Consider the following 25,812-nt stretch of genomic DNA (forward strand, 5'->3'; position numbering starts at 1 on the left):
TGAGTAGGTCAGCTGTTTTCAATGACTAATGAACAGGTTAGGGCAAAGACTTCCTGAATGGTTTGTGTCAAAGAACCCTCTCAATACAAGCAAGCTTTATTAAACCATGTGGAAAGGTATTTATGCATATTAAGATTCCCTATTAGATTATCTGGTTCCATTTTCATATAGTTCACCAAGTTAGTGAAAGGAAACTACAATAGAGTTTGAGGAACTTACCTCCACTAGGGCCAAGCATTCTGGTTAGACCAATACATCCTGCCATTCTATTCAACGATTACGTTGTCTTCTCTTCTCCGGCGATAGCAACATGTCTTTTGATACCTAAAATTTCTCTTATATAGAAAGCGATTCAATGGCACTACCCTCCCTCTTTCGTTGTGATTGCCATGGACCAGAATGAATGCATATTAAGGCTGTGTTTGGTATGCATTTTTGGAATGCATTCTAGGATGATTTCACATTCTCGGGCAATAAAAACAACTATTTTTATCATCTAAGAATGCAAAATCGACTTCAAGTGCATACCAAACACTGCCTAAATCTCCCCCATTCTCACCATAATGAAGTTGAGAGAATTAACAACACCTATTGACAACAATTCCTCTTTAAGGGCTGAAGAGAGGAGTTGCAGAGAGCAAGAGAGAACAAGTAAAGTAAAAGAGAGAGCTCAGAAGCTACAATAATATATGGAAGCTCTACCTTGAATCTATTAGCCGGCACCTGATCTGATCACAATAGATGGAGATTCATGTGAGAATCCTAGTTATTCTGAATATATGCCTCTCACACTTCAATCCAAAACCTAAGGTTAGATGTTGAGACGAATTCAGCTGCAGCAATGATATGACAAGTACAGTAACTGCTACCCAAAGATAGGTGCAATACCCCAGCTATTTCAATCCAAAACCCATCACAGTAGCAAATTGATTAAAGCAACTTTCCACATATTTGGGCAAAACAAAGTAACAGAAGAGTTGGTACAGAAAAAGCATTTTGAAGAACATATAAGAAAAAAGATACATCGGCACTAGTTTGGTACAACAGAAGCTTCTCTGCCGAGATCTAGACAAACAAAACTACAAAGTCATTCTCAACCTCTACCTACATACATGTGAGTTTACACAAGAAATTTATATCCTTTGATACACAAAGCTTCTAGCTTTTACCAAAGTATGAGAGCAGAGTTGGTTGTTTGTCACCTGCACTCTTAAGGTTTGCCTTTTTCTTTGCGTGACTTGTTTCCAACTTGTCAATTGTCGACTTCAAATCAGCTGCAGATTCTTCATAGTCGCGTTTTATTCCACACTTGCCAGCTTCCTCTTGAAGTAAGGAAGAAACATCAGATTTAGAACCATTATTTCCTTTGGAATCAGTTGCATCTTCAGTGTCTTCTTGATTGCCAGGTTCATCTTTAACATTTTCAAGGAGATTTATCCTGGCAGACTCCTGTTGATTCTCAGTTTTCTTTGTAAAGAACTTTGAGATTGAGTTCTTCTCCTTGGATTTTAATTGTATCTGTGGAAAATGATATAGCCAATGAACATATGTCCGTTCTTCCCTTCTTATTGTTCTTTTTTATTGGAGAAAAGGATATTTACATGTTCTTTACAGGAAGAAAAAAGCAAAGAAATTCATCTTCTGTAGCATGATATGTCATGCATGTGGACACATAGAAAAGCCCAAAAGAACAATTAAATGGAGCAAACCTACGATCTCCTAATACAAAATTATCATTGGATGATCACAAGTTCAAAATTTTCCAGCCCCCAGTCGAACATCGAATTAGTTATTCTAGCCCAGGATAGTAGTAGGTGGGAAACATTTGCATGCCTGACATGTATCATAGTCTCCCTGGGGGATGCATGGGAGAGGACTATATACATTTCACCTATATATTCAAACAAATTCACTATATATTAGCAACCCTCACCCCCCCACCAAGTCCTCCTGTGGGACCACACTCTGAAACAAAGATGGCCATTACCTGGCTAACCATATGACAAAGCAGCTGCTACTACTTGATGAATTTTTATCATTGCGAAAAAAGCACACAAAAAAAGATAATAATTTTACCTCCTTGATGCACTCAGGTCCATTCAATGATGTTTTTCCCATTGCAGGTGTCACAGGGTACCACACCTGGGGAGATAGTCACCAAGCAATGAATTAGTAATCTGAATGCACAGAAAAGATCAAATAATAATAAAAACGATGATGAAGAAATTAATAATACAATTAGCATTTTCTACTGAGAAAGTTGACATGGGTGCCATGCTACAAAACTCAGGAATTTATTATTTTCAACAAAAAAATTCATACCAAGTCAGGATCTTCATAGGGTTTAAGCACAGAGTCCAATTTAGATAAAGAACCATTTAGCCATGCATCAGTAGAGCCTTCGTTACCCAAAATAACAGGCATCCTATCTGTAATTCAACATGCACCAATCAAAACATTAGAGACACTTTATCAATATTTGGCAAGATTGAAATGGCAAAGAAAATTCTATTATCAAAAAACAGAAAGGAGAGTTGATATATTACATATAAGTGAGAAAACATAAGCTTACAGAACATTGAGGTGGAAAGAAAGGGCACGAAATATGAGAACAACTATAGTTGTTTTAAAAAAAAAGTTAGGGAAAACGGAGTATATGGTGTATAACTCTAGTTACAAAAGGACTGATAATGAGGTGGTGAAAATTGATGAGGGATATTCTGCAAATTGATATTTTGGGTATCTTGGCTCAATCATAAATAAAGAAGGAGAAATAGAGGATGATGTTACATAGAGAATCAAAATAAGATGGATGAAGTGGAGAGGTGTGTCCGGACTCTGGAGTGTTGTGTGATCGACGTATTCCTTAAAAAAAAGAATGGAGAGGAGAGAAAGGGATTGCTTTATATATATATATATATTTTTATTTATTTATTTTTTTTTTTATTTTTTTTTTAAACTGTAAAACTGACAATTAGATTATGGGTGCGTCTGTTTGTAACCAAGAAGGTTACAAACAGACGTTGTAACCAGATAATTTTTGCCCCCAAATAACGATGTGTCAGCTGTTTAAAGGGCCTAAAGTTGGACATTCACCATGACCCAGTCCCTCACCAAAATCACTCACAGTCCCTGTAGACACCGGCACCTGTGACATGGCCAGAAAAGTCGGATGACATTTAACGAAAAACAGGTTTTCCTCTGGCTTCATGTACAATCGGGGACCAGGTAGGGTGCTGTGGAGAGAGAGAGAGACTAGCCCTGAAGCAGAGATGAATTAATACTCAGTTCCAATCGGCGAACACCCGCACAGGCACACTGGTACAGGGTGAAGCGGAATGGGGAATGTGGGAGGAGTGGTGAAGATTAAGGGTTTAACTAACGGTAACAGATATGAATTAATACTCTGTTCCGATCGGTGAAGGCAGGGTGGGCTTACGCCCATGAATTTCCATCTGAGGTTCTAAAATTTCCACCTAACATAATAACCAATTGTAGCAGGGGATCTAAAAGAAGCTTATATAGGAAAGCTGGATCTGCAATCATCCTGCCAATGAGTTGCCTAGATAATCCTTGTGATAGAGCTCGAGAAATAAACCGAGCAGTGGTTGGCTTTGCATTGATTCTAGGAACCTCACCATTTGAGCAGAGCTTACCAAACCCATTAAATAATGGCTTTTGCTACTCATATAAGACGAGTCTACAAACTTCCTATAAAAAAGCTCCACAAAAACAGCTCGCATTTTAAACAATCCACCTTCATCTCCTTCATCTCCATCATCAAAGTCACCGATGTAATCATCATCATCACCATTATTAATTTTCTTTCCGATATCTCACCCCCACTCCCCAGTTACTGTCTCAGGGCTAGACTTGGATCGGTTCTTAGACAAGTTGAGCTTTGACTTCTCAAAAGTCACTGTTCCGAACACGCCATACTAACGTTTCATACCAGGAACAACCATGACGGACAAAGATAGGCGATGTGGATGATGAAGTAAATCCGGCATCAGAATCAACAGGGGAGAACCCGAAACATCGCTCAAAGTGAGCTGCGAAGTCTCCGTTCACAGAGCCAGAGAAATTGCATCCACAAAACTCTTGGGCTCTTGTTGTTCGAGCATTATGCTCTTCCTCATCATCTATCTCAAAAAATTTTGGTGGTTAATTTCGAATTTCCAACCCCCAACACTGAACTTCGTTCACACTGCCATGGGTTTAAAACTAATTATGTGGGTGTCACTTGAAGAGATGGCAGGAAGTCAATTAGGGGTGAGAGGGTAGAGGGAGATGGAATCGAAGTTGGGGTCGGGGTCGAAGTCGGAGGAGGAGGAGAGGGAAATTACAAAAAAACACATTTACTTTAAAATTTGATAAGTAATGTAGGATGGGCAAATGAGTTGTAACCGGGTTGGTTACAAACAGCTTTACCCATAGATTATAGTAATAAATAAGAGATTGTCTACAAAAGACCATAATGATTACATAATATGGGTGGGTCCACAAGTGAGGCTTTTGAGATTATCATCTTAGATAGTTTGTATCAATGCTGGACACCCACCCAGATGTCATTTCCTAACCAAGGTCCTTGCGAATAGATTCTTGAAGCTTGCAGATTTTTCTGGATTTTTTCCCCAAATCCTACCCTAAAACCCACATTCTAATCATATCACTTTAATTTTTTATAATATACACCTAGGCCCTAGCCATGAAACCCATTCTATTTCCATATCCTAAACCACTTGATAAGAACCCTCGCAAGCACTCTTCAAGTCGTTGCCAAGCTCTATGAGTATCTCAATCTATTTTGTCCCCATAACCCTTCCTTGACTCACCATCAGCAATTGCTTCCAAGTTTCCACTCATTCTTCCAAATTTCACCTTCTCCTCCACAAGGAAGAACTCGCTTCACTTGCCTTCATCTGGTTGGTCAAGGTCACCTACGTGTTCACCAATAGACTTATTTGGTTTACATGGCTATTACATAAGTAATGATAAGATCAACATATTGGGTAAGAGCACCTTGTTGATCACCCAACAAGATAGTTGTTTAGCAAATGACTCAACCTATGCATCTGGTATTTACACACTCTACCTCGAGGAAAGGCAGAAATAGCCAACTTCCTTGACTCTACAATCATAATCATGGTAAAAACAAAGCCTGGAAACCAACTTTAGGAATAGCGATATAAACAAAATTCATGTAAGACCTGGAGCTGTAATAGTTGTTACCCCTCTCCTTTTTTTGCTTTTTTTCTTAACCTCTAGTAGACTCATTGGCAACATTTCTGAGAGAACGGCATAGAGACATAAAACCCATGATCAAAGTAAGGATTTCAGAACTGTGACAAAGTAGGAACTATGAGTGAGAGAGGTCTGACCACTGCTGTGCCTCCCCTCCTCTGCCGGCTCCTCCGGCAGGTCTGACCTGCTTTCTCCCCCATCGCCTCCCTTCCTCTACCCCTCCGGCATGTCTTCTCCACCATCGCCACCCTCTGTTAGCCCTGCACCTCCTTCTGTTACCCCAGCTCCTTCTCAATCGGCTCCCTGGAACTCCCTGTTTGGGGATTCCTCTGCCTCTGCACCTTCATTTGATGGGCTCTCTTTGCATTTTTCCCCCCCCACCATTGTCTGCTCTTCTAAAGAAGCCTCCTGCCCTGCTGACTTCCTGGAGGCTGAAGCTTTGCTTTGGGGAAATTGTCTTGTGGGCAACTTCTTGGGCTCTCGTCCTCCTTTCTACCTGGTTAAGCAATCTCTCTCAAAGCAGTGGCGTCCTCAGGGAACTTTGGACACGTTTCTGCTGGATAATGGATTTTTTATATTCAAGTTCTCATCTTCTCTTGATAAGAATCGTGCTCTGGAAGGTGGACCTTGGTTGGTGGGGAAAAAACCTGTCTTCTTGCGCCAGTGGCATCGCCAACTCCAGCTCCGGCGGATGGACCTCTCCTCCATTCCTCTTTGGATCTCCCTCCCTGGGTTGCCTCTGCATTTTTGGTGCACTGACGGGCTTAGCACTATTGGCTATGTCCTCGGCAAGCCACTGTTTTCTGATGTGCAAACCAGGCGCAAAGATCGGCTTGCCTACGCGAGAATCTACGTTAAAGTATCGGCCCTTGATGATTTGCCTTCCTTTATCAAAGTAAACGAAGGAGATGATTACTTCTTTGAGCAAGAAGTTCACTATGACTGGCAACCCCCTCAGTGCTAGGTGTGTAAGGTCTTTGGCCATGATTCTCTCCTCTGTTCCCCTCTTGCCAAGCCAGGTGATAATCTAGCTGATCCTGCTACTATCGCTGCTGCTTCTCCCCGGCAAACTGAGACGGTGGCCTTAGCCAAACCTGCTTCTAGATCTCCCTCGCGCAGCAGAGTTAGAACAAGGTTTCGGCACCGGAAAAAGAACCGGCCAGAAAGGAGTGTTGTTGCTTCTACCCAGGCTCTGACGCAGTCCTCTCTGCAAACCTGGGACGACGATCAGAACCGTTTCAGTCTTTTGGCGCCTTCTGAAGACGATGAGCCTCTCACTTGCCCCGAGAATATCCAATTTGATGTTTGTCCCAGGAGCCGATCTCGAATGTCTGATAAAGCTTTGGAGGATCCTTCCATTCTGGGCTCTGGAAGGCTTGACGCTGCTCCCAACTCTCTGACGATGTCGCCCCCTCTGCTGGAAACCTCTTTGCCCTCTGTGGGTGATGCCTTGATACCTGAGTCGATTGTTGGGGCTCCTTTTAACCCCTTGGTCAACGGCGAACCAGATGTTGACCCATTGGTGGGCCCCTCCTCGACTTTTTCTGTCTCTCTTACCCCTGGGTCGCAGCCCATCCACCTATCCCCTGCTATCTCTTTACCCGTAGCCCTCTCAGGGTCGGGTCTCTCCACTTCGCAGCCCATCCACCCATCCCTTGCTTTCTCTTTACCCGTTGCCCTTTCTGGGTCGGGTCTCTCCACTTCCACCAACCCGGCATTGGCCAACCATCTTAACCCGCCTGTAACCATGTCTTCTCCACCCGGCCCTCGTCTCTCTGCTACCCATCGTGTTAGTTCAAAAACTCGACCTGGTCCCTCCTCCTTGGCTACTTCTCCTCGGGAAAGCTCCTATAGTCATCGTCACCACAGTGTGACCAAATCCAAATCAGTTCTGGCACGCCTGGATGTGCCTTTGTTGCCCCTTCTACCCTCTCCCCAATGATGCAGGGCCTCATTTGGAACACCCGAGGTCTGAATTCTGCCTCCAAGCACGCTGTTGTTCATGCTCGCATTAGGTCCTCTCGCTCAAGGTTTAAAGTATCGGTATCGGGTATCGTATCGGTCGGGTGATTTTAAGAGACGTATCATATCGTATCATATCGTTTCGGAGATACATATCGAACAATACAGTTACGCATAAAAATGATAAAAATACACATGGAAATACACTTTTGGAACAAAAACCAATATAAATAAGCAATATATAATAAGTGCCATGCATAAAACCTAAAATGGTGAATAATGTACAACCAAACAAGTGCATTAAATTGAAATTGTTATAAGAGATGAGGTTTCTTACATGTTGTAATCATCTACAGCCATGAAGAGTATTGGATGATGCAAAGGATGATGTTGTAACACTCTTTGATTCGTTTTTTTAGTTTAAAAGTGTGAAAAACCAAGATTAAATGCAAGATTTTAGACTTTTGGTTGAGAGTTTTCCTTCATTTTTTTGTTAGATTAGGAGTTGTATCGAGTCTGTGAGTAAAAATGGCTTTTTTATGGAATGTATTGATGGTATCAGTACGTATCGGTATGTATCAAGCCGTATCGACAGATAAGTATCGATACGTATTAAACCACCCACAGAACCCTTTACTGGACGTATCGATGGTATCAATACATATCGGTCATATCGTATCGTATTGTATTGGCCCGTATCGGTCGATACAATTCAAGACAGCTCATTTTTTTTAAAAAGGGAGACGTATCCGTATCGACCGATACCGATACGTATCGGTCCGTATCATATCGTATTGGTCGATACTTTAAACCATGCTCTCGCTCCTGTTTTTGCTGCCTTTTAGAAACCCACATTAAGGAACCTAACTCTTCTTCCATCAAAAGCTCCATTGTCCCTGGCTGGGCTTCTCTTTCCAATTACTCTCACCACCCGAATGGCCGCATTTAGGTTCTGTGGGATCCAAAAATCCTCTCCATCACCTCTTTATCTGCTTCCTCCCAATTCTTGCACCTGTCTATTTCTGATTGCTTGGGCAACTTCTCTTGTTTCTTCTCTATAGTGTCTCCAATTGTCCCTCTCAGAGATCCTCTTTATGGACTGACCTTGTCTCCCTTGCTAATCTTATTGGTTCTCAGCCGTGGGGCTTAGCAGGTGATTTTAATGTTATCAGGTATTGTTCAGAAAAGCAGGGGGGTGTTAATGTGGACTTGGAAGCTGTGGCTGCCTTCAATGATTGTCTTGAGGGCATTAGTGTTAATGACCTTAGATGGTCGGGCTTCCCCTTCACTTGGTGCAATAAGAGAGCTGGTTCTAACAAGATTGCCTGCAAGCTTGACCGTGTGCTGGTCAATGAAGAATGGTTAGCCAGATTTCCTTCATCTCATGCCTCCTTTGACAACCCGGATATATCTGATCACTCCCCCATTTCCCTTTCCATCCAGCCCTCCACCTCTTTTGGCCCCAAACCATTTAAGTTCTTTGACATGTGGACCTCCCACCCAACCTTTTTGCCTCTTATCAAAGAAGCCTGGGACAAGCCGGTTAATGCTTTTTCCACCCCTCTCATTGCTGTTTCAAGGAAGCTCAAAAATGTCAAAACAGCTCTTAAGGATTGGAATTCCAATACTTTTGGTAATATCTCTGTTCAGGCTGCAGTGTGTAAAGACAGACTTGCTTCCATTTAGACTCAGCTTCAGTTTGATTCTCTAAATTGCCAGCTAGCTGAAGAAGAGAAGGTTGTGTCTTCGGAGCTCTCCTCCCTCCTGGCTCAAGAAGAAAGCTTTCTTAAGCAAAAATCTAGAATCAAATGGTTGGAGCTAGGAGATTCAAATTCAGCCTATTTCCATCGCTCTGTAAAAGCTCGAGTAAATGCAAACTCCATTACTCAGCTCTCTCGCCCGGATGGTTCCATGGTCAACACTGTTAAGGATATCAAAGATTTGGCAGTGCAGCATTTTGAATCTATTTTTGGGGGTCCTCAAGGAGCTTCTGAGAGCCTTCCTAGTCCTCTGCTCAACAAGTTCATTCTCCTGATTACATGGAACTTTTGCGCTCCATTCCAAAAGAAGAAGAGATTGTGGCTACTATTCATTCCCTCAAGGTTAATGGGGCCCCAGGTCTGGATGGTTTTAGCATGAGATTCTTTTTAGCTACTTGGGACATCATCAAACAGGATCTCATCTCTGCCATCGAGAGTTTCTTCTTCAATCCGAGTCAGATCAAAGGTGTGAATCACACTTTCCTGTGTCTCATTCCCAAAAAGGAAGGTGCTTCTGCTATGAATGATTACAGGCCCATTGCCCTCTGCAATCTGCTTTACAAGTTCATTGCAAAGATCCTAGCCCGGAGACTGAAGAGTGTGGTTGACCTGGTGGTTAGCAGCAACCAATCGGCCTTTATCCCGGGGAGAAATATTTCTGATAATATTCTTCTTTGCAATGACATTGTCAGAGGTTTTGATAGGAAGAGCCATGCTCCTGCCATTCTCCTCAAGATAGACATCCACAAGGCCTTTGATTCGTTGAGATGGGACTTCATTGCCCAAGTTATGACCAAAATGGGGTTTCCTTTGCCCTTTGTTAATTGGATAAGCTGCTCCATCTCCTCTCCAAAGTTCTCTATTTTGGTCAATGACAGCCCGGTGGGTTTCTTTGGTGCTACTGTGGGGATCCGGCAAGGTTGCCCTCTATCTCCTTACTTATTTACTTTGGCTTTGGAAGTTCTCTCCAGGAAAATCCAAATCAGTACTGATCAACACCTCATCTCTCCCATGCCCAAGTGTAAAGCTCTCAAGCTTACTCATTTAGCGTTTGCTGACGACTTGATGATTTTCTCCAACGCTGCTATGGGTTCGCTTGAAACTATTATGTCTTGTCTCCAGCAATTCCGTGAGCTCTCAGGTCTTCGTATCAACCCCTCTAAGTCTTTGATTTTCTTTGTTGGAGTTTCTGAGCAAGGCAAAAGGGCTTTCCTTGAAAAGTCTAGTTTTCTTGAGGGCAAGCTTCCTGTCAAGTATCTGGGTCTTCCCCTGATCCCTGCAAGGCTCTCTGCCCACCATTGCACTCCAATGCTAGACCTTATCAAGAAAAGACTACAACTTTGGAAAGGCAAGCTTTATGGCTTGCCCCAATCTACTATCAAATCGCTGGAATCCCTTCTAGCCTCTTTCCTTTGGAAGGATAATGATTCCTCCAGATTTCTTCATCCTCTCAATTGGGCTGCAGTTTGTCTCCCCAAGGAGGAAGGCGGATTAGGCATCAGGAGAATCAAAGATGTCAACTCTGCAAGCATTATCAAGCTTATCTGGAAGATTGTCACAAAGAAGAAGAGCATATGGGTTGATTGGATATATTCAGGCCTCCTACGGAATGATTCTCTTTGGACTGTTTCAGCCACTTCAGATGCCTCTTGGGTCTGGCGCACTATTCTTGATCGTCGGCAGGTTGCTCTCCAGGCTATCTGCACTCAGATTGGTGATGGGCTCTCCTCCTATCTTTGGTTGGATCACTGGCATCCAAAAGGAATCCTGCTCCCCTTGGTCACTCCCAGGGCTATATATGCAGCTGGTTTTCATAGGCTCTCTCTGGTTGCTGAAATCCTGGATCACAATGGATGGGCTCCTCCCCTCTCCTCCACGTCTTTGGATCTTGTTTGGACTGATCTCCCCTCCATTACTAAAAAGCCGATGGCTAGAGGAGACCTTGTTACTTGGTCCAATGGCAGCTCCTTCTCCTCCAAAGCAGCTTGGAATCTCATTCATATAAATGGCTCCAAGGTTCCTTGGAGGAAGCTTCTTTGGTTCAAGTTTCACATTCCTAGGCACTGCTTCACAGCCTGGCGTGTCTTCACCAATTGCCTTCCCACACAGGATTTTCTTCGCAGCCGGCACATCTCTGCTCCTTCTGCTTGCTGCCTCTGCTGGAACAATGATGAAGACCTCAATCATCTCTTCTTTGAATGCCCTATGTTTGCTGCAATTTGGAAAGGCATTCTCAACAAATGCTGGCCTGCCCAAAGAAGAATCCTGCCCTTCCCTAGAGAGTGGATTTGGATCGATATGACCTTTGCAGGCTCCTCTCTTTGTGACTCAGTTGGCAAGATGGCTTTTTGTGCAGCTATCAATCATATTGGATAGAGCGCAATATTAGGAAATGGACCTCCAAATCTCGATCTTACCATATGATTTGGGATTCCGTCTCCTTTGAAATCAAAGCTAAGTTAGCGATAGCTCCTCCCTCCTTTTGTATAGACTCCCCAAGGAACAGGCTCATTGTTGATTCCTGGGGTCTCTCAAATGTTTCTTTTGTTGCTACTGCCCCTTAGTCTTTGCTCTGGCTGGTGGTTTTTATTTTTTCTTCTCTCCCTCCCTTCGGGGCTCTCTGTTTCTTTCTCTCTTTTGGTAATATATTTTTTCTATTCACCCAAAAAAAAATATTTCTGAGAAACAAACTATCATGATCCATCAAAATATAAAAACAAACAAACTACCAATGATGAGATTGAACAAGGTATTTTAAAGAACTCCGCAATATTCCTGTTGGATTGTATGGGACAGAATACCATGGGGGTATTCTGGACTTTTCATTATTTTATTATGTTTTTCTTTATGTACAGCCGACTCTAATATAGAGTCGGCTACACTAGGGGCAATTCTGTCCATGTAACATAGTTATCAAGGCGTTGCCCATGGCGTCCAGGCGGAATTATGGGCACATGGCGGTGGGGTGCCTTATGGTGTGTACGAAAGGCGACGCCTTGTGACCAAGGCTGTCGCTTTTTGTTGCTTAATTTATTTATGTACTTACTTTTTTATTCTATTTCGTAACTTATTATTGGAAAGTGTATATGGAGTATCTACACTAAGATACATTGGATTAAGCCTATAAAAACCCCATTTATTTGATTTTATTGTTTTATTCTATTTATTAACTTTTCATTGGCTGGTGTATGTGTATTATATACACTGAGATACATGTTATCAAGGGTATAAAAGACTTTTTGTTCTTTTTCAACTAAAGTCCAAAACTGAAAACCCAAAACTAAAACCCTCGACTTTTCTTCTTCGTTATTTGGGTTTGGGAGAAAAAACTGCGGTGAACTAAAGTGGTGAACAAAAATCTACGGTAAACCCTCGACTTTTCTTCTTCTCCTACCGGCTGGTGTTGACGCCGACAAAGCTTTCTCCGGCTACCACGTCTCCAGCAAGGTAAGTAACCTTCTATTGTTCATCTTCTTCGCTTCTATTTTACGTTTTTCTTTTCTTATGCTGCTGTTGCTCCTCCATGTCCCCTCGATTTTTCGCTTTTTTTTCTTATGCTGCTGCTGCTCCTCCAGCCTCCACCCCCCACCGGCGACATCTCCAGTCTCCACCTCCACCGGTGACATCTTTAGCAGTCCAGCTTCCATGGTAAGTATTGTGCGCTTTTTTTTTTCCTTCTAAAACCTGCAGTGAACCCTCGACTTTTTTTTTCCCCTTCTAAAGTCCAGCTTCTCCATCGACATCTCCAGCCTTGTATGCTCTTTTGTTTGTTTCTAAAGAGGACTGTGGACTGTGGAGTAACAAACAGTTCCTTTGACTTCATTCAATCTTGTCTTTCTTTCTTTTCCTCCTTTTTTTTTCACATTTTGGCATCATAGAGGTAAGTATAATAATTTACCAACCCTTTATTCTTTATATTTAATAATTTATAATGTTGTTTCATATTTATATGCTATATTGCTATGATAATATGATTAACTTAGTTTGTTAATTTGTTATTTTGATGAATATCTTGCATTGGTTTGACTCTTTAATATTTATTTAGCAAAGAAGTAGAGTTATATAATTTTTAATATACTATTTGTGCCAAATAAAATGGTTATATAAAAAAAGAACACTAGAACGCCTTGTTCGCCAAGGCGACGCCTTGCGGCCACCCTATCACCAAGGCGCTTAGGAAGGCCCTCAAATGCTGTGGTCGCCTTGCGGCTTTGATAACTATGCCATGTAATGTTGATTATTTATTATAAATACAAAGCTTGGGATCAGTCATTGATCATCCAAGCATTATAATCTAATTCTGATCTGTTAACACGGTATCAGAGAAGGTTTCGAACTAGAGTTCCCCACTCCTCCATTCTCTATCTCTTCTCCCCTTCTCTCTTTCTCTCGATCTTTCTTTCCTCTCCTTTTTTTTTCTTTTGTTCTTCATTCTTACTTAGGGCAGCATTGATGAAGTGATCCATAGATCCAGTTGCTGTCCTCCATCATCTCATTCCATGATAGGATGCAAAAAATCTGATCGATAGGAACTTGCACCCTGTCTGCGATATTTGAAGCTTCAAGTTTTTTGGGATTGATTCAATCTCAGTTACAAGGAATAAATTCCCCTTATTGAAGATCAAGAACTGCAGCAGTTTGTTTTTTTTTTGGGACAAGCTTCTATCTCCAGCCGTATTGAAGACCTCCTCATTGATCGATTTTCCCTCCTTTCAGGTTTTTCCCAAAACCCTGACAAATATCAGGTTGTTGGTTTCTGTTGAAGATGATTTTTGGAAGAGTGATCAAGCACTCATAAAAGCACACTCGAGCCAAGTTGCCTCATCCATTGATTTTTTTGGAGCATTCTTCCCTACATCGATCTCACCAAAATCAGGGTTTTCTCAAAACCGTGAAAAAGTCGATCTAGAGGATTGACCTGTCTGTTGCAACCGATGTTTTGGAGACACATATTATTATCTTTACAAGAGTCTCTCCTCCTTCTGGACATTCTCTTAGAGTATTTATTGGGTTTTTCATCACATCAGCCTTTCTCTGCGATTTGGGTTTTTCTCTGCCACACTTATGGGTGACTCTGATATTTCTACTGGCATTTTGGGTATCGATGGACATGGTAAGACTGAGTACCATACCTTTCCACCTAATCCTATCAAACTGGATGGCTCCAACTACCTCCTATGGTCTCGATTTGCATCCTTCAATTGCTGGCCGTGGGCTTACTGGCCATATTAATGGCGCCACTATTATGCCAACTACTCCTGGCCCTCTTCAAGATAGGTGGCTCTCAATTAATGTTGTACTCATGTCCTATTTGATTGGTTCCATGCAACCAGACCTTGTCGATGGGTTTCTGCTAGTTGTGTCGATACCCCAGCCCAAAATGGTGTGTCTGAAAGGAGGAACCGTCACTTATTAGAGGTGGCCAGAGCATTGATGTTTGGTCGACATGGTCCTTCCCAATATTGGGGGGATATTGTTCTCACTGCAACCTATCTAATTAATCGGTTGCCTACTAGGGTTCTTAAGTCCCGTAGTCCGGCTGAGGTTTTACTTGGGAATTCCTCCTTTGTGGTTTCCCCCAAAGTGTTTGGCTGTGTGTGTTATGCTAGGGATACAAAGTCCCCTGGCAAACTTGAACCCCGTGGGTTACGCTGTATTTTTTTGGGTTATTCTCCAACCCAGAAAGGTTATAAGTGTTAACATCCCCCTTCCCGTCGTACTCTGCTTAGTATGGATGTCATTTTTTACGAAAGCATTTCCTATTATTCTTCTCCACCTCTTCAGGGGGAGAGTTCTAGTGAAGATGTGTTTCCTTCTCTTAGAGATTTCTCCTCCTTTATCTCCTTTGTCTGTTGCCCCTACTCCTTCAGATGCTGCCCCTACTCCTTTAGCTGCTACCCCTTTAGCCAAAGAGAATCTTATACAAAGGGAGATCATGGAAAATAGTGATGGTGAAATTCCTACTCAGGAGGAGCTGACTCCAGTCCAAAGAACCATTGGTGAATTTCAAAAGAGGATTGACGACTCCAACATTTTAATCTATCAAAGAGGATGTTCTAGAAAAGGGCAGCTTCAATCCGCTGTAGCACCAGTACCTATCCAGTTGCCGAGTCTAGATCCAAACCCTACCTCTCCGAGTAAGATTCCACCTTCTGACCTACTTATTGCTCATCGTAAAGGTACTAGGTCTTGCACTCAGCATCCCATTTCTAGTTTTGTTTCTTATAGTTCTCTTTCTCCATCCTTTCGTGCATTTGTGTCCTCTCTTTCTTCTGTTTCCATTCCTAAAAATTGGTAGGAAGCTTCTACAGATGAAAAGTGGAAGGCAGCAATGTTGGAATAAATGAGAGCATTGAAAAAAAAATAATACTCGGTATCTTGTAGCTCTTCCCCCAGGGAAAAAACCAATGGGATGTAAATGGGTGTTTGTGGTCAAACAGAAGGTTGATGGGATTGTGGATTGATATAAGGCACGTCTGGTTGCAAAAGGCTTTACTCAGACATATAGAGTTGACTATCAGGAGATCTTCGTACCAGTGGCGAAACTCAACACTTTAAGAGTGTTATTATCTTGTGCTGTAAATCTTGGATGGGATCTTCAACAGCTAGATGTGAAGAATGCCTTCCTCCATGGAGAGCTAGAGGAAGAGGTATATATGGACATTCCACCAGGCTTCTCTGCTGATAAGAGCAGAGGTAAGGTCTGTAAATTGAAGTGTGCTCTCTATGGTTTGAAGCAGTCACCTAGAGCTTGGTTCGGCCGGTTTCATAAGGTAATGGTTTCTGTGGGATACAAACAAAGCAATGCTGATCATACCTTGTTCATTAAACGAGTTGGTGGATCAGGTAACCATTCTCATAGTCTATGTGGACGATATTGTGGTAACCAGAAATAATGGTGATGAGATCAACAAACTGAAGCACTTTCTTGGCCGTGAATTCGAAATAAAGGATCTGGGGGACCTCTAAAATATTTTCTAGGGATAGAAGTTGTTCAATCTTCAAAGGGCATCTTCCTTTCTCAAAGGAAATATATTCTAGATCTGTTGTCTGAAACTGGGTTGGTAGGGTGTCACGATGTCACCTTGCAGACACTCCCATGGAAGCTACTCCAAGGCTCAAGGAGAAAGCAGGTGAACTAGTTGACAAAAGTCGCTATCAGCAATTGGTTGGCAAACTAATCTACCTCTCTATACACAGCTAGACATAGCTATTACCGTGAGTTTGGTAAGCCAGTTTATGCATGATCCTTATTCCTCTTATATGGAGGCAGTTCTTCGCATCCTACGTTATTTGAAGTCTACTTCAGGAAAAGGAATACTTTTATCCACCACTAGTCATCTAAAAGTTGAAGCTTACACTGATGATGATTGGGCTGGCTCTACCAATAGGAAATCTATCTCTGTATATTGCTCTTTTATGGGCGGCAATCTTGTCACATAGCAAAAAAAGAAGCATAATGTTGTGGCAAGATCCAGTGTTGAAGCAGAGTTCTGTACCATAGCACAAATAATCTGTGAACTGTTATTAGGGCTGTAACAGGGTCGGGCTTTATAGAACCCTAACCCAATCCTAAGTTCGCTTAGCTGGGCCCAGACCCGACCCGACCCGACCCTGACTCAGGGCCTGAAAAAGCCAACCCTGACCCACCCTCACGATCGGGCCGGGCTGACCCTGATTGGCCCTGATCATGGGGAGGGGGAAGGAAATCCATGGGTTGGAATGGGTCGGGGAGAAAATTATCAATTTTATGTAAAATAACACTATAATAAATGTATTATATCACTAATTATCTTCATATATAATATACAATATAACAAAATGTGGGTTAAGTTTAAAGTTTATAATATATATATTAATATATATTTTAAGTATAACTTAAAACAGGGTCGGGCCAGGCCGGCCCAGGCATAGCCCGAAGCCTTAATCCTGGCCCGACCCGACCCTGACTCAGGGTCAGAAATCTCCAGCCTTGACCCGCCCTCAGGGCCAAATATCTCAGCCCAGACCCTGTTCGGGCTCAGGGCGGGTTCGGGCCGAAAGGTCCAAACTTGTACCCCTAACTGTTATGGCTTAAAGGATAGTTGCAAGATATTGGTGTTGTCGTCCATCTCCCAATGACGCTATATTGTGATAATAAGGCTACCATTAGCATTGCTCATAAGTCATAACCCTGTCCAACATGATCGTACTAAGCATGTGGAGGTTAACAGACATTTCATCAAGGAGAAGCTTGAAGCCGGTCTCATCTGTGTTTCCTTTGTGAAGTCTATTGATCAGTTAGCCGATGTGTTCACTAAAGGGTTGAGTGGCAAAGTGTTTCATCCTATCTAAGTCAAGTTGGGCATGTGTAACATATATGCACCAACTTAAGGGGGAAGTGTTGGATTGTATGGGACAGAATACTATGGGGGTATTCTGGACTTTTCATTATTTTATTATGTTTTTCTTAATGTACATCCGACTCTATATTAGAGTCAGCTACACTGGGGGCAATTATGTCCATGTAATGTTGATTATTTATTATAAATACAAAGCGTGGGTTCAATCATTGATCATCCAAGCATTATACTCCAATTCTGATCTGTTAACAATTCCTGATAGCATATGCATCACATGCAATTTGAGAAACAGGCAAAGAGAATTACTTTTGTTTACCAAGGGTCACTTGCGAACCTAACATACATTTTCAACGAACTAGATAAAATAAGGGGAAAAGATCGCTACCTGTTTGCATGCAGCGGCCCCTTATGTCTAGACACAGTGCCATGCGAAATGACCACAACACCCTCATGGGAAGGCGGAAACCCCTGAAGGCACGGTGGTCATTTTGCATGGCCCAGTGTCTAGGCGCAGGAGCTGCGTGTGCATTCTCTTTCCCTAAGGCCCTGTTTGTTTGACGGAGAAAAGTGGAAAAGGAAAAAAGGGGTGGGAAACTTGTACTTGCTTCCCACAAATTACCACAAATGTGACAATTTGGTTACATGGGGTGGGAAACTTCTAGACAAGCTCATTAAATGCATTTATTCTTGTCTAGTGAGGTGGCACCCCTCTTTTTCCCACCCCATTCACTTTCAAAGTCCTACCAATTTGGTAGGACTTTGGCACTATTCATGGAAAAGTTACTTTTGAGTTATCTCTCTCCTCTTCCTATTTCCTTTCTTTCCCATGGAATCCCACCCCATGTCCATTTCCTCTCTCTCCCACTAAATCCCACCCCACTACAAAATGCATATTCCATTATTTCCTTTCCTTTCATTTCCTTTTCAACCCAACCCTCAACATGTAGGACCCACCTTCACAAATTTCCCACTCCTTTTTATCCGTCTAACAAACGGGGCCTAATAAAAATAGCATGCAGGGGTGCCAAAATATAATGGTACCAAAATAACTCAGATGCTTAGTAGAGGTATTGTGAAAAAGTTTATCAGTTGAACTCCATTTTAATAAGATGTAGGTGAGAACGAGCGTTGTCATAAAGCTTATTATCTATTGAATCATTCAAACAGACAGTAAATTTTAAAATTCAACACAAAGAGTTTTAGATGAAACCAATCAGACCAACCATAACTGACCATGAAGCCACTGCAAAGATGATGAAGAACAAGTTGTCACAATGGTGAACGTATATAGAACCTCGCCTGCAAGTAAGCATAAAGATTAGAGAACTAAACATCAGTGACAACTAGTAAGTAGATTTCAGATAATAAACCATACCTACTTCCCCCCCCACTCACCAATGTTCGAGATTTCGGTTTCGTCAAAACGAAATGGCCTACGACTCTGCAGGAATACAATGTTTCGACAGAAACCTTCAGGTTTCGGTTGAAATCTCTGTATGTTTCAGGTTTTGGTTTCATACCAAGCGAATCATTACATTGCTTTTATATAAACTCCAAGTTTCTATTGAAATGGGTCGCTGTTTTGACCCATTTCGGTTGTGTTCAACTAAGGTTGTCATTGTTGTCAACACTGTCTGTTAAAACTATGTGCAATGCAGTGGCAGTTGTGGCAATATGTAGACATGGTTGAGAATAGCAGAGAGGCTGACAGGCATATCGATGATGTGGCATGTTGGCTGAAAGAGCATGGGCTGATATGACTGATAGAGTAGATCAGTTATAGATGGGCTTGCATAGGTGAGCTTGACATCCCTAGGCAGCGCACAATTGTATGTTTGGACAATGAACAGCTGAAAATCTATTCAAGTTTCATCATACCCTGAGAGGATCTCAGATTGATCAACATGAAACTTGAAGACATTCAGTCAACTATCAACAGCATTTGGATTCACTTTGATCAGATACTTGGTGTGGGAGATATGGCTCAAATAGTGAGCCTGTGTTGCCCAGAACCCAGTTTTTGCACATACAGCAACTTGCGGCAAGTTTTTTGAGGTCTTCCTCACTTCTTGAGTTGAAATTCAAAACATGTGAGTTGAAGAGCATTACTTCTACTTTCATATGCCCCAAGAATCGGCTCAATCCAAGTCCAATCGAAGAAGTTATGATCTCGAATGTGATTATGTGAATGCAGCACTGTGACCAGAATACCCTATTTGCACATACAGAATAAAATGCATGCTCCGGGGAATTAGAATAAAATGCATGCTTCGGGGTAGTATGTAATATTTTCTGCGTACGATAGTGTGCAATAGTTAATTGAAATTGGTCATGCATGTTGGTATAATTAGGGAGAATGTTCAAACTTTAGCATCTAGTAGAAAGACTGATTTTGCCGGCAGAGTGGATGCCCAACACCTTCCCATCTCTGTAACCTGACCCTTACCCGAATATCTAACCAGATCATGTGGAATCAAATTTGGCTGTTTCCCCTGACCAGGGATTGAGCCTCCCCCTTGTGGGCCCTAGGCCCTCATCCTAGGTGGTGACTCCCTTTACACCATGTATTTTCCCTTTTTAGGTCGGTGTACCTACATTATCATTTTCTTATTAGTTGTTAATGTTTTATGATAAATTGGAGCTTCCTATTTGTCGGATGATGGTAACTCTTATTTCCTATTGGTTCAATGCTGAATGATCTCTAATCAACCAATCACAGGTTTCTAGGAGAAACTACGAATACATGTAAGGCCTTCAAACCAACACAACAATTAGAAGAATAAAGCTTTTCAGTTTATGAAATCTGGTTCTGTAGATTCAGACTGTTCCTGGTGGATTCTGGGTGAGTGGGTGTCACTAGTGGATTCCCAATTGATTCTTAATGGAGGAGTGGATTCTCTTCGCAGGCTTTGGTGGATTCCTAGCCTGGGGTTTAAGTGGATTTTTAACCCCTGGTTTAGGAAAATTCCTAGCCTGTTTTACTGTTCTATCTTTCAATCAAATTAGGTCAGATCAACTCTACTCAACTTCTTGCTTGTGCTGTTCTTGCTCTCAACTTTCAAATTCTGTTATTACCTCTAAGTCCTATTGTTGATCACTTGTTCCAACTTAAGTCTGTTTAATTTTTCCCTGATTTACTTCTCTCTGAGTTTCGACTCTCTAAATACTCCAATCGAAATTTTAGTTCATTCTGTTCCTGTTTCAAGTTTCCTACTTGCAAAAGGATTGTTCTAGATCTCACAATTCAGCCTTCATATATTGACACAACTTTGCAGGTCTGATCTGTCATCAAGACAGAACCTTTGACTGAAATTGGAGACTACTCTAAACTGTTTAATCATAACTACCAATACTTTTCTGTTTCTGGTTCTTTCCGTATTTCCTGTGATCCTATTGAGCTAATCTCCACTGGAATTTCCCTAGTTTGGGATCAGTCTTCATTAGGAGGACGGGAAATATTTTTTCAGAAAGAAAAAATAAAAGATACAAGGTAAGCAGTCCCCCCCCCCCCCTCTCCAATTTTAAAAATAAAAAACCTGCGGATGTGTTGAAATTAGGACTGAAACTTGAAAATGCATATTCACCTTCAGAGTTATTCCAGGAATCATAAAGAGCAGCAAAAACAAGAGGTCTTTCATCCTTAAAATGAATATAATAAGGCTGCTTCTTTGACCCATCTTTTTTCCACTCATAGAATCTGCATGCATAGTTTTTAATTTCAACATCACAAGGAAGATTTTACACAATCAAAGAATCACAACTGAGAGAGAAATACAACCTTTTACTTAAAAACAGCAACATGCATATCACTATATCAGAAACACCTTAAGTTTTCACGCAAGAAATCGGCATCCCAAAAAAACACAAAAGAAAGGAACACCCCATTGTAGTCCATTGATGAAAATGAAATTTTTTGAAAGGTTTCCATTACCAAATAGAATGTAAATATAAACAACTTAACCGATAATTAGAAACTACTTTGACATAAAGATAGAGCTAACCAGCACTAAATATGAGTTCCTATGTGTTTCAAGATAGATAGATCAGTCCTTTTTCAAGCTGAGAAACAGGAGAGCTAGTTATTAAGTTTCCAATCACCAGTTGGTGAGTTGGCACCCCTGCTTGCCACGGAGAAGGCTCAGGTTCAACTATCTAGGGCTGCACGGCAAAGTGGAGTATCATGCAATGAACCATAATGGCACAGTGCCCCTCCACCCCCAGAATGTCATAGCATCCAAAAAAATATATATCCAGACATACATAAGCATACAAGTAGCTTCAATTCTTAAGGTCAGAGTTCTAAAACTCGCCAAGATGTAGGAAAACTCGAGAATCTCGACCTGGTCGAGACAAGTTCTCTTACAAGACCCAAATCTGCATGGTTTCGGTAAACTCAACCGAAATTCCGGTGAAATCTCGAAAATCTCGGATATCTCAACCTGCTTAAGAAGAAACTACCCTTGTTTTGTTTCGTAAACACTGATATGGCATTCATATGTCATACAGATGGAAGACAATGCACGTTGGTTCCATCAAACCATGAGTGGACTTGATCCAGCATGCCATAATTCATATCAATAGACATTGGACAGTCACATACTCACAATATTGTATTGTTGGGACATAGAAGAATATGGTGTCTATGACATATGTATTGTTCACTGTACTTGGGTGTCTATTTTATATGCATTGTTCATTCATCACTGTACTTTGTAGTTTTTACTTTAAGTCCATAACTATTTCTTAAATAATTATTCAATATTATGTGTCTTCATCCATTATTGCATAATTTACTTGTTTTATTTGCCCATTATGTCTCATAACACTCAAACAATGTGTAGAGGCAAATATTACATAAGGATTCGTCGTTTACTGCCATCCAAGGGTGCAAATCGAAAGCACAAAATTGGGTGTTTTTTTTTTTTTACAATTTGAATATTTAAATATGTTTATTAAGCATAAAACAAGCTTCTCTTAAAGTTTCAGAGCCAACTATGGCCATTTTCCCACCGAAACCAAAAAAAAAAAAATGCACTGTCTTGCCGAGATCTCGAGAATCTCGACCTGGTCAAGACACCTCCTCGAGACGAGTTTTTTAGCCTTGCTTAAGGTTCAACCTCAAAATGAGTTTCAAATGTCTGTTCGTCTGCTGCTACAGAAGAGAAAGTCATCATTTTAAAAATAAGTCCATAAACTACAATTTCCTATTGTAATACAAAGCAGAAATTTTATATTACCACCAATAGGATATGACTTCGAATTATAAAAGGAGACTGTAAGTCAACCTATATAAATTTCATAAAACCACAAAAAAGGTAAACCATGAAGTACTGGTCCACAATTCAATTATCCGAATCCTTGAATCCAAAAAATCACATTCCAAACACTCATCCATGAATCCTAGTAGATCATTTCCGTGCTACGCCGAAAAGGCACTTAAAATTTTGAAGCAAGTATTCAATAAATCAAGAGTTGGTGGTCAAATGGAAAGGCAACTTTGATAGAATCACGGACCTGATATTAAAAATATGTCTATTTCTATCCATCAAAATCCCACGTGTGCACAGACATGCAAGGAGAAGTCTTAAGTAACAAACAAATACATCAGCATTTGTGAGAATTTTCCACTTGATGTGCACATAGGGCTGATCACTAATCAAATGGAAAGTGCAAGGAGAACACCAGTAAGATAAAAAGGATCACTATAAAAGGGATTAAATTTGAGAGATAAATAGAAATAAGGTAGTTGGGTATGTTAACACCTATAGTTTTAGGTTGATTAGTCCAATCGAAAAGGTATGCAAATCATAGCAAAAAATAATTGTAGCTTTCTACAGACTAAAGGTCTGGTACTTTCCAGTGTTTTCATAGACCATTGACTTCGCTGGCCTTCCACAGACAAGCCTTTTCCAAGGCAATTGCTCATGAAGTGCTGCACCTCCTTGCACAAGCTGGCACCAGTCCTATACATGATATAGGCATCTTGCATTTCCTCTAAGTTCCTAAGCCAGACACACCATCCTTGAATCACACCAAAGCAAAAAAAAGTTCACTGGCTCAGACCATGCCATAACTGACACATCTAGCATGCTAATGTCAACCGCAACTCAAGAATCTCAGCTAGCAGCCAACTGCTGGCTCACATCCCTATCCAGTTGGATCTCAGTGGTTTCAAAGCCCAAAAGGAGAGTCTCCTCCTCTCCACTTGCATGTCAAATGACATCACAGCATGCCACTAGGGCTGGCCAACCAGCTCTCTTACCTCAGGCAAAATGTCAAGCCTTTGTCCCTTCTCTAGGACATATCAACCATGGAAAACATTCATATTGAAATATTATGGAAAGTCAACCAACCACAGAATCCCGGAGTTGTTCCCCTCCCTCCACACTTCTCTATAATTTCCAGCATACCCCACATTGTCATGCCACTACAATAGCAAAAGGCTGCTCCAACCTCAGAACCCCACATGCCAAGCAAAGAGTTTTCCAACTGGACCAACGCTAGGCTGAAACATCACGCACATCATAATATTTATGTATCTATTAACTCTTCTTTTGCAGTTGAACCGTCAGATTGCCAAGAGCAGGTTCAGAAAAATCTGACTTGATGCTTGTTTTAAAAAACGTTGATGCTTTCCACTTATTGATCAATAAGTATAACATACAGAAGAAAGAAATATCAAACTACCCTTACATATACTGATATGCAATATATATCGAGCAAATTCAGATGCCTGTCCAATATGCACTCCTACTTTCAGTTTCAGTTCTCAAAATTTGGAGAGAATGTTCAGAACATCTTGCCAAAATGGTGTAATATGGATACTTCAATCGAGTTTGATAAATATTGGACCAGGTGAACACTAGCATATACACATAGATAATCTACTTAATAAGATGCACAATGTATAAAAGTTGAGTTCTTTTAAAGATGTGTAGTTGAAGCAGAGAAAATTAGTTTACAACTCAATGCACAAACAATTGTAGAAGACTTACCCTTCTACAGCCACAAGGCACCGATTGTTAGGAACAAGACGACGAAAAGAAGCTTTTTCGCGTATTGATTCTGATCGAGCATTGAACTGCAAACCACGACAAAATACAGACTAGAATTTTGGTACAACAGAAATCGTCACTCATATGCTCATCCAAGGTTAATGCACAAAATTTATTAGAGCATGACTAAAAATAGGTAACATTTGGGGCAAATTAGGGAGCTCTTAAGTCAATACCAAAATTGATATAACACAACTATCTGAGCTGACAAGACAGCAGCTATAGCAAATATTTGGGATTATATCAAGGTTTTGAAAAGCGGAATCGGGGAACAAATAGGTCAGTACTGATTCAATCAGCCTTAATCGGTCCAATCCAACATTTTTTTATAAAGAAAGTGATTTAGAATCGGTCAATCCAATTCCATTCCAGGGACAACTGATACAAATTGTACAGAATCAGGGTTGGGATCACCGATTCCGATCCAAATCGGCCGATTCTCTAATCCAATTCCCCATTTTTTTAACTATGTATTATAGTCTTGCAAACCCAGTAACCCCTTGTTTCTGTCATAAGGGGTTAAATAGAGATGTAATTTAGGGCAACTGGGCCTGAGTAACGATACGATCAAATTAATTATTCTTCCATAACATTGAAGAGGACTATCAAAAGATTGTGCTTAATTTATAATATGCGGAAGGAATTGTCTTTATACACGTTAGTCCTCTGTATCTTTCGTAGCAGGGCATGACCATTTGTCTCCTTATATTCCTCTTAAGAAAAATAAGGGATCTCATTCACGATGAAGTTGAAATATAAAACCTGGATATGACATTTATTAACATCGTCAACGAAATGCATCTTGATTCAATTCGGGGAAGCACCAATAAATCCAAAAAGAAGAAAATAATAAATTTAAAAAAAAAAAAATCATAGAGTATATACCATCTTAAAGTGATCAGGCTTCTCAGTTTTCTTGGTGAAACTGGGAATCAGTCCCCACTTCATGCAGTGAAGCACAGCACCGTCACCACCAGTTCCATCTTCTCTCCGAACAACGGGCATATACGCCGTAGGTGAAACATTGTAAGATGGGCGATAACTGAAAGAGTACTTAGGCCATTTTATACTATTCGATTGATACAGCTTATACTCGGATTAACAGTTCATTAACTGAAGAGATTAACAGTTCAAACATTTTGGTCCCAGTAATGGAAGATTAGAAAGATAGATTAAAAGGTTTAGTAAAGTAAACCTGTCCATTTGCACAGAGCGTATGGGGCCATCGTTGATGCCACATGCCCTTGGAATATCATCCGCTCTTACTGTACACCGAGCTCTTCCACACATCTCGCTCTCTCGCTCTCTCGCTCTCTGCGTCTGAGAGAAGGCGTAAGACTGTAAGCGCGGTAAACGAGAAATGAAGATTTTGAAAAGGCGCAGCCGTTCAGCGTTGGTTCTGGAATAGACCAACCGAGTCCTAGTATTGTAACCATTCAACCACCCTGC

The 25,812-nt window shown here is 41.2% G+C and overlaps 1 protein-coding gene across 2 annotated transcripts; it reads right to left on the reverse strand.

Annotated features, from left to right (window-relative positions):
• Window positions 1-981: 981 nt before the first annotated feature.
• LOC122666579 (abasic site processing protein YoqW) lies at window positions 982-25,695 on the reverse strand. Of its 2 annotated transcripts, none has more exons than XM_043862589.1 (8): window positions 25,559-25,695; window positions 25,249-25,405; window positions 24,304-24,389; window positions 20,893-21,005; window positions 18,542-18,607; window positions 2,323-2,429; window positions 2,077-2,142; window positions 982-1,518 (listed from the first exon to the last, which is right to left on the reverse strand). In XM_043862589.1, exons 1-8 carry the CDS (start codon window positions 25,651-25,653, stop codon window positions 1,159-1,161), a joined length of 1,050 nt encoding a protein of 349 aa, XP_043718524.1. In that variant the 5' UTR covers window positions 25,654-25,695; the 3' UTR covers window positions 982-1,158. The 2 variants fall into 2 exon arrangements, with proteins under 2 accessions (XP_043718524.1, XP_043718525.1); XM_043862590.1 differs by having other exon boundaries at window positions 25,249-25,416; window positions 25,559-25,685.
• Window positions 25,696-25,812: the final 117 nt, after the last annotated feature.

The sequence above is a fragment of the Telopea speciosissima genome, chromosome 7 (genome assembly GCF_018873765.1).
Source record: "Telopea speciosissima isolate NSW1024214 ecotype Mountain lineage chromosome 7, Tspe_v1, whole genome shotgun sequence".
Classification (NCBI taxonomy): domain Eukaryota; kingdom Viridiplantae; phylum Streptophyta; class Magnoliopsida; order Proteales; family Proteaceae; genus Telopea; species Telopea speciosissima.